Source organism: Haemaphysalis longicornis, unplaced genomic scaffold (genome assembly GCF_048455015.1).
Source record: "Haemaphysalis longicornis isolate Haplotype H1 unplaced genomic scaffold, Haemaphysalis longicornis Haplotype H1 scaffold_3, whole genome shotgun sequence".
NCBI classification, from domain to species: Eukaryota; Metazoa; Arthropoda; class Arachnida; order Ixodida; family Ixodidae; genus Haemaphysalis; species Haemaphysalis longicornis.
The window spans coordinates 152,306,803-152,316,507 of NW_027526335.1; the positions used below are offsets into that span (position 1 = coordinate 152,306,803).

Consider the following 9,705-nt stretch of genomic DNA (forward strand, 5'->3'; position numbering starts at 1 on the left):
GCTTTTTATATATAGATGTAGATGCCAGAACCCAAAGGCTTTACATGCAGCTGTGGGCGTTTCCGGTAGGATCGCGGGCGACAGCAATATTCTCATATCCTAATTATTCTAATGGACACAGCGTTCCACAAATAAAAAAAATGGAAGGTCTGGGTAATCCCATCAGCTACACTAAGTCGGCTCCGTCCTACCAAGACCAAACATTATCCTAAACTGCCCCACGTCCCCTCCCAACGAGAATAAACTACTGCCACGGACACGTAACATCCTTCTTCAAATCGACAAGATACGAGAGGTATGCCCGGAATCTTCCCAAGTTCTTACCAGACCAACAAAGAACATCCAGAAAACTGCTATCTTAATACTGAACAGTTTGAGCTTCTTGGGGTTACATGCGATGTAAGAAATCGCCATGGAAACTTGTTCCTGTGATAGGTAGATGTGCATTCACTGTTGAAAGCCCTATATCATCCTTTTTACATTCGGGGGACCTGTGGATGTGCAATTGTTAACAGTATGTATGTTTTTTATTGCACAATTATCAGTGCGCTGTTCATGGCTCATGTAGGAAGACCTTTCAGGGTGCGAATCAACAAGAACCGGACACCAATTGCTTCGTTGCCCCAGCCAACCATTAAGTTTTCTCCATCTCTCCCGCTTTTCCCACGCATGTTAAGAGATTAGATCAACAGAGCCTATGCTCAAATTATGTTTTAAAGGCATTCCTACTACGAGACCTTCGAGTCATACCTCATTTATCACTGTAGCGTGGTTGTCGGGGCGATCAAGGCACGTGCCGGTATGCTATCGCGCAAACTCTGCTAGAGCGATTTGCTTTGAGCCAACTTGTAGTTTAGGGCATTAAGTAAAAATGCCGTGCCTTCTTAAAATATTCCTACCCATACGAATTCTTACTTTATTTCCCAGACATAAATCCCCCCGACGACGAAGATATTGGTGGAAAAGAACATGACATAGTCTGGACAGAAAGGCCACGAGTCATACAGGATTGCATAGGTTGAAATAAAAACATGTTCCCGGGTTCCAACCATAGAAGTACTAAGTGTATCTGTATTTTTTATCGGATCTCAGCTTTTAAAAAAACGCAGCCAGCCCTGTATGAAAGAGATCTTTCTAGCCAATCATAAACATATCAATTTGCAATCTCCACAAATTAAGAAGTGTGCACGTGCTCAGTTCCCAAATTTACTTTTCATTATGGAGAATTAGCGACGGAATAAAACACCAACTCGCCTTGTAGAGCTTACCGCACGTGGTAATGATAACCTTTCGCTCTTTGTATTTCAGGGGCAGGGTTTCTTGGAGTGATTGGCCTAGCTGGCCGACAGTTGGGGTTTGGTGAATACTCCGGATGTGTCGCACTCGTAAAACAGGGGATTCGTAGGAGCGCAGGCTTGCTGCAGTATTTGGATTGAGCGAAGGAGCTCCCAACAGGACTTGTTGCACAGCTGGGCCCAATGGGAGTTCAGCTGGCGGGCCATTAGATTGCGCTCTGCACGCCAGCCGGCTGGTTTCGAACTGTCGATGTGAGTCCGCACCTGCGTTATGGGAAGAGGCACTAATACACATGAAAGACCTGATAAAATGAGTTAAGAGTCATCTCGACGACAAACGCTCCGCATGGGCGGATGAAAATTTATTCCACCGCGATCGTCAACTGAGTGAGCAGTGAACCACCGTACGGAGTAAAAAACGGCTCCTTTGGGGAGACATTTCAGAATTTTCACAATATAAATGTACAACGGCTTATTCACAACTTACGTTCTTCCCGGCCCAGAATATTTTCCAAGTAAAGTAGAACCTCGTTGGTATGGTTTATTAACACGCGAGTGTGAAATGTACAATCCGGGAAAACGTACTATCCAGTAAGAAACGTGCTGTAGGGAATTCTTAGTGTTCACAGTTGAGATCATAGTAACCAAGAAATCGTATGAACCGATTACGCATCAACAAGGTTCTACTGAACACTCTAAAATTTGTTTCTACCGTTGCTGTAAACTTTGCTACGTTGACAAAGTCGTCCCAGAGTCGACCTTCATCATGTCGTGGTCGCGTGGTGAACGAGCGGCTTGCAGGAGTTTCCCCCGTTTCGACGAAGCTCAGAGAAGAACCAAACTTAACTGGCTTAACGCATGGCGAGAAGAGAAAAACGACGATACCAAAAGCAGCACACTGACGTGCTTACAAGACAGCTCGAACGCACCGGGAAGCGTTCTCAGCAGAGGACGCGGGCGCAATCCTCAGCGCTCGCGGAAATCTTCTATTTGTAACCAGAATTCCCAGCGGTCCACAGACGTTCCCCGTGTTGTGCACGGCACCAAAAGTAAAAAAAAAATACCAAACGCTTTCCACAGGTCTCGTGAGAGTGTTTTGCTACATTGGCCGTTTTGCTACAAAACATATGCCCGTGCACTCTGTCCCGTAGAGAGAGCGGGAAAGGAGGCGTTCTCGGACGGCTGTCGATTGCAGAGACAAGCCTGAACATGCCGCTGCTGGATCCCGGTCATTGTGGACCTTAGCTGAGGCAACAGCCATGAAGAACATGCTTCGGGAGGCCGCGCGGCCGCCAGTCTCCGGCTGGTCGATATTTCGAAGCTGGAAAAGAGCTGGCTTCACCGCCACACATGAAACGTCCCCTCAGTGCACAAAATGTTATCACACGGGAACAAGGTGACGGCGAAGCACTTCGCGCTAAATCGTAACAGCCCATAGAAGTCCTTTTACACTAACTCGGATCTCCAGCAGACTGTTTTCTTCTGGGGCTGTACAAAATAATACCTTCACCACGACCTAAGATCAAGCTGCCCCCCCCCCCTTAACTACAGCATAGACTCTCATTAACTTACACTGGAGCACTTTCAACCGATTGTATGAGCTGAAAAGCTTTACACGAGAACTTTTGGGCGAAATGTAGTAGGCAGTGCTTCGCCTGTTTTCCTGATTACTTAGGTCATCATTTGATTATGTTAAAATTAGAATTATTGTTATTGAAAGAAAGCTGTATTATGAATTACACGTCTGGTATTACGTTTTGTTGATTCCTGCGAGCCCAGCACTTGCATTGTTTTCGCCATAAATTACATTGTTACACCAAATCATTGTCCTATCTTCTACAAGAAAACCATTCCTGGGGCCAATTTAGGTTTTGCCTTTTCTGTTTTTGTAAAATTTTCTGGTAAAATTTGTGAAAACTGCAAGGAAAACTAAGGCCCTACAAACACTTCTACCGCTCTCATACTGTGATGTCGGAATCCTTTCCTATCCACTCATTTATCTCATTTCACCCCTTCATCGACTTCCCTTACTTCTAGTCCCGTCTCGCAGTAGCTATTGCATTACCTCGATGATTCTACTCTTCCCAGTCATCATTTCATGCCCGGCCAAACTCGACCGTCGTCCCTCGGCCATCGTCCCAAAAAGGAAAAGAAAGACGAAGTTATGAAGGCTGTTGGGTAAAAAAAGTATTGTGATGGGACCCTGTGCCAGAAAACAAGGGTGCACGCGAATCTTGACCCCAGTAAAAGCGAAAACGACTAAAATCGAAACGCCATGACCGTAAAACAAAAACGAAAACACTTCGGCCAGAGCCCACAGGCAATGAACTAAATCAAAACACAAAACCATCGATCGACCAAAACAAAACCACTTCATTTCGTTGAGCTTTACCCGAACACAGATGTTTGGAATACGTTATTGTAGACAAAGCTTCTGCGATTACAGGTTACGTTTACGTTCTTCTATGCCTGCATGCTCTTCCGCGGAGCGAACCCCGCGCGGCCTGCTCATGCCACACCGAAAGGTGAATTGCCCGACGAGAGCAAGTGACCGCACCTGCGATGTGGGGTTACGTGAGCAAAGACGCTGATTGGCTCCCACTGCGACGTGATATAGCACCACTCTTGGGCGCGCGCGCCCGCGCCAGCTGCGAGCGGCGACAGAGAGCTGCTACCGAAGAGCACGTGGATCAAGTTGGCTGTGCCGCTAAGACGTTTCGGCGCACACCACTACTGACGGCGCAAGTAAGCCAATGCAAGCTTCGGTTGAAAAGATCTGATCTCCAGCGGAAGCGGCGTGCGTATTACATAGACGGAAATGAGCATTGTCATCATCTCGACCAGAACAAGGCAGCGCAAGACAAACGTGGGTGCTCTAACCGATTTCCTCTATGATTGGCTTCGTTTATGCTGGAAGCTTGTGGTATTCGTTTTTTTAATTCTCCCCTATTTTATCTGGTTCTCTATCTTCAATTTTACATAAAAATTCTTTTAAATCGTTCTAGATTTCCTTTCTAGAGGACCCTATAGTTAGATAAGATCTTCATTCCTACCAATGATGTGTGGCCGGTCCCCTGTTTGGGAATGTGATATTCATCAAGGAACAACAACAACAACAGCAACAACAACAGCAGCAACAACGACAAGAACCTCATAGGTGTCTTCGATTTTGCTGCACTCACTGCACTCATTCAGGTAGTGCAGCGCTCACCTCTTCGATTTTTGAGCGCAGCGCGCTGCGCCTGCACCTTTAGCTTCAATTTACCGACGATGCAGAGAGTGCAGGATAAGTTCACCGCTTTTCCTGCACCTCCAAGGGAGGAGGTGCGGAAGCAGACGACAAAAGTTCAGGACCTGTGCTGCAGTGGCGGAGCCTGCGCTGAACTGGCTGAACTCATCGTGAACTCATACAGAAAGTGCTGGCCAAATAGAAGAGACCTCATAATCATCATAACCATCATCATCATCATCATAATCGTCACCGTCAACACCACCGCACCACCACCACCACCACCATCATCATCATCATCAAAAGTTCAAAAGTAACAAAAGGAGGCGTGAGCAGACAAACTTTGCGAAAATGAACTGGCGCAAACTGAAATCGATCCTCTGACTTTGAGAAGTTCTATGAAGCTCAGCCTTGAGATTAGGGAACGCCAGGCAGCTTCGCTGTTAACATCAGTGTTCGCAGCGTTAAGTAAGTGACGCTGGGCTGACTTTTTTCCTGACCATTCCCTATTAAAGAAAGCTCGCCAAGACACATGCTGCCCTCGGTCGATTCCCGTGGCGGTTAAGGAAAATCCATCCGGGCAGGTTCGTACGGGCGGACATTGTGAAAACTTGTGGTGTCACAAAAATCAGCACGAGGGAGGAATGGAAAGCAGAAACCGCTTGCGGCGGGATATTTGATGGGCTCTAAACTACTAGAGTCTGGAAATCCCATTAAGAAGCCGCGGTAACGTATTTTAGTGAGAGTGCAGCTGAATCGTCGAACAAATGCAGCTTATTACTAGCATTTGGGCACGTCATGCCGGCATCATCACACGGCAAGAATTCGCTGTTTTTGTGCACTAAATGGGATACTTTCTCGCATTCCTGGTAAAAGTAAAACTTTAGCCGCACCAGTTTATTAAAATTGAATGTACTCCCATTACCGCCTGAAAAATACCAACGCGAAGAAACAAATTTTGAACCGGTTCACGAATTGCTTGTATTTAATAAAGCGGAAATTTGGGCTCGTTAGTACATTTCAAACATGCATAAAACAGCTCACAACAGCTCACAACTAGGACGAGGGATGAAGGGCTGTTGTCTTGCTGGTGTTCTCTTAGTCATATCGGTGCACTGTTTCCTGCACGCTCGCTTGCATTTTCTGCTGCAAACTGTGATCAGTTATGTTATCCCGTCTAGTTCATCCGAACCTCATCGACCATGAAATATTTTCCTACTGACTTCGAAGTTTTTAAATTTCGTCATGATGCATATTGCACAACATGAGCACGTCCCATCCGCGTGAATGTTCAATGAAGCAACTACACTCAAACGTGTTTTGCAAAGGAATTTTACTCACCGTACAAAGGGCGACGAAACTTTGGAACCCCCGCCACTCTAGCCAGCATCGAGCATGCGAGGCTGTTTAAGTGAGTCGCAACGCTCGTGAACGCTTTCAACGCCAGCATTGTAGCAGGGATTATTCCTCCGCCTGCTAGTGTTGTCTTTTCCTTTCAACAAGGAAGCACTACACCAAAAGGCCCGCACGCACACAGCGAAGGCACTGAGGAAAAATGAGCGGCGGCCGCGTGCTCTTGCACCTGGCAGGAGCAGGAACGAACACCAGCACTCCACAGCTCTTGCGTGGCGACAAATGACGTGGTGCTGCTTTGCAGAGCACTGCTCTTAATAAAACCGCGGTACAGAGAAAGTGCGGGAGTCAACGCCCCCGCGCGCCATCCGTTGTCAGTGCTGGGCGTGTAAACGGGAAATGGGCGGTTGAACGAAAAAGCGTGCGTCGGCTTTAAAGCTATTGTTAGCAGCAAAACAGCTCGTAAACCCATGCGACAGCGAAGCGTTCTAAGCAGAGTGCCTCGGGGGTACGAAATTCGCCAGAGGCGCATAAAGCTACATGGCGCGAATTCCTCTGGAACTTCGCTGCTGCGGTGCCACTCGAGCGGCTGAAAGACGTATTTTTGAACAGCAGATCAGGTTAGGCCGACACAAATCCGTGTGGCGGACACTGAAAATCTCGAGTGCACGTGAGCGCGTGCCCCGCTGCGACCTGCCGGCGTAGTCCAGGCTTGCGCATGGGCTAACGCCACATGAGGAGCTCCCGCCTTCGCCGTCGTCGTCGTGTAGCGACTGGCGCGCCACAGGTTCGCCTCACCGGACCCGACGATTCTGTCAAGCCATTCCTTCACAAAGCATACGTGTAGACGGCCACCGGACCAGCTGACGAAAAAATTCCCCGCATTTCCCCGAAGGGAAGAATGTGAAAGTGCGAATGCACGAGTTGAATTTGTGAGGTTCGGTAATGTTCGCGAAAGAGAGATCACACACACACACACACAACTACAAAGAAAGAAAGATGCATTTATTCACAGACACCTATTTGTGTTGTCGTTGTACTTGATTGCTAGAGCGGATATCAGCTGTGAAATTTCGTGTCAGTACTCCTTTAAGCAGGTGCATTAGCCCTTCTCACGCCCGATTCTTGGCCAATCCCCCACGTGGGTATGTGCCATGTCAGCGGCCAGGCAGCGCGCGCCCATCTCCCCCCGTTGCCAAGGAAGACGAGGAGATTCCTGGCCAATCCCCCGCGTGGGTATGTGCCATGTCAGCGGCCAGGCTGCGCGCGCCCATCTCCACGTGCGCGGACATCGCCGGTGGACGGAGGTTCAGGGTCGCTTAAGAAGTGCATTGCACTTAAAAAGTGGAAGTCTACCGTGGCGAGGTCGCGCTACAAGAGGATTTGCGCTACGCGGCTGTGTTGTTGGGAGACGACGATGAAAGGGATGACGACGATTACTGCTGAATACAACACTGTACATACTTTAATGGTTTTTCCTCTGCAGTGCCCTCCAAAACGCCTTTGCACTGCTGGGCTACGGCTGATCCCTCTCTGCAAGCATCCGCTGTCAGCGTGGGGAGAAACTAGGCCAGTCCCCAGTTCTGCTGTTTCTCCTGCCTTGCAACACTAGTGCATGCTGCGCCATTTCTTTCCAGACGCAAATTGCTAAAATACCAAGCTGCGTTCACAGGGGAAGTGCGGCCGTTCGGACAATTTCGCAGTTTTCCGCAGCAAAGACGGTAGATCGGTTTGCGGTATCATTTACAGCACCGCAGCGAATTCGCCGGGAATCTCGAGCCATCTGGAACGGACTCGAGAGCGCTTACACATGAGAATGCGAAACCCCAGCAACGACGCCAGAGTGCTCCTCCAATACAATGTTCCCGCCGCTGAGGTCACGTGACGTTCGGTACAGTTCGTGTTGGCGCCGCCTACGACGATGGTTACTTTTGGCGTTCGCTGAAACACGGGCGCTATTTCTTTTCCCTGCCCCACAATTGACCCCGATAGCGACGAGACAGTGGTACCTGCCGAGGTTTTTCTTGGTGTTTAGCCAGGTTGCTTCCGTACGCGTGTTTTTGGCAAAGGTGAAGTCAGGGGTAGTGTCCCCAGTAACACTGTTTCCAATACGGGTGGGATGCTGCGGATCGTTGAGCAAGCTGAGACCCTCTCTCTGGGCATCAAACCATAGATTTCACCCCTTTATTCTGTCCTGCTTGTGGCCTCATTCCTTATGGTGTGCATTGAAGTCTCCGACAGTCAACAGTGTGTGCCCTCTTGCTATTTCGACAGCTCTCCGGAAGAGTTTACGAAATTTGACTATTTTTGGGGGAGCTATACACATCAACAATAAATGTTCTCTAGGCATTGTGTTTCTGGTATGAAATAATTTATACAAGAATGTGAGCCGTGTACGTCGCGTCTACCCCGGTTTCGCGCCGCAGGGCCGGGAGGTTTCACCTAACAAGGGTGCTGACTGCTGAATAGTTCTAAATGAGCATGTTTTCTTTTGAATCCTCGACAATTCCATAACCACACCTTCAAGGTGTTGGCTTTACTTTTTCGGTTGGACGAGGTATTGGACACGATAATTTGCAATTTTTGGGGAGGTCCGCCGGCGGGGTGCGGGAAGAGGGTTTAGTGGACTTGATGGGACCCGGTCCCACTTCCCGTACGGCTCGTGATATTCCATTCTCTAGCGCTGTTACTCGATCTTTCAGGCTGGCAATCTGGGCATCAACGTTTTCGCCGAACTTATTCAGCATCGCTCCGAATCTGGCGCTGATAGTTTCAGTAAGAGTTTCGGTGAGGGTTTCTCCGAACTGACGGAGCATGCCGTCGTCAACGTATTTATTCGGGCTGGTGCCTGCGGCCTGACTAGAGCTCTCAGAGGTTATCGCTTGGGCTTTATGTTTTGAGGAAGGGGAGTCCGCAGTGCCCATCTCTACGGCACAGTCACGCGTATGCGGGGTTTGGGAACTCGCAGTAGCGAGTAGCGCTGCCTGGATAACCGGGTCTGTCGGTTGGGTACGGGGCCTTGCGCTACCGAGGCTTGCGCAACGGGTTTTCGTTTCTGGCAATTTGGTGATTTTCGCTTTGAACATAGAATTATCAGCAATTAGCTCTCCGAGAATCCGGTTGATTTTGGTTGTTTCGGAAGAATGAGCTGACTAGTGGGGTTTTAAGGCGTTGGGTGTGGAAGCATTACTGTTCTGAGTTTGTTTGCCTTGGGAGACCGTATCCGCTCAGCTCACCCTGTTTAATAGAGAATGGCCGGTTGCTTGACGTCTGTTTCGCGACGAGGATCGCGACTGCCGTCCTTGGTTGTTGGGCCCCGGGTTGCTGAGGGTCCTCCTCCGCGATGTAGACCGGAAGCGGTGTCGACTACTGGAGTAGACGTCATGGGATCATGCACCGTTGCTCCCATCCCGTCGGCTCTGATGCCCAGGCTGGGAGAGTTCTGGGAACGAGTCGTCTCATCCGCGTTTATCCGCTGTGGTACCGTTGTTCTTGAGTAGGGACGACGCAGTGCCGTTGGAGGGACTCTGCTGTCCTCGGCGATAATAGGGTTTCTGGTATTGTTGCAGTTGCTGTTTTAGTCTTTTCTCCAATTTCCGCTTCTTCAGAAGATATGATGTTTGTAAACGCTGGCGGCACTACTTATCTCCCGTAGGATGATCGAGGCCACACAGTGCGCGCTTGGGTTCACAATTGTGTTCGTCCGCCAGAGCCTCGGTGCCGCAGACCTTGCACACTTTGTTGTCGGGCGCTGGGCAAACGTCCGAGCGATGTCCTAGGCGGTCACAGCTGTCGTATAGTTCGTGCATCTTCTTGTGAATGAAGTAG

At 49.1% G+C, this 9,705-nt stretch overlaps 1 protein-coding gene across 4 annotated transcripts in view; it reads right to left on the reverse strand.

Annotated features, from left to right (window-relative positions):
- LOC144175130 (uncharacterized) overlaps positions 1–6,064 on the reverse strand; it is a 40,435-nt gene extending 34,371 nt beyond the window's left edge. For 2 of the 4 annotated variants that reach the window (XM_077704212.1, XM_077704215.1), the window contains exon 1: positions 1,269–1,402. Coding sequence is in view for 1 of the 4 variants with exons in the window: in XM_077704211.1 (XP_077560337.1) it covers positions 1,255–1,559; positions 5,866–5,974 (414 nt within the window). In the remaining 3 variants the exon portion in view is untranslated. Of the gene's footprint in view, positions 1–1,254; positions 1,560–5,865 lie in introns of those variants that run through there. The other 2 variants (XM_077704211.1, XM_077704213.1) reach the window with 2 other exon arrangements.
- Between the last annotated feature and the right edge of the window lie 3,641 nt (positions 6,065–9,705).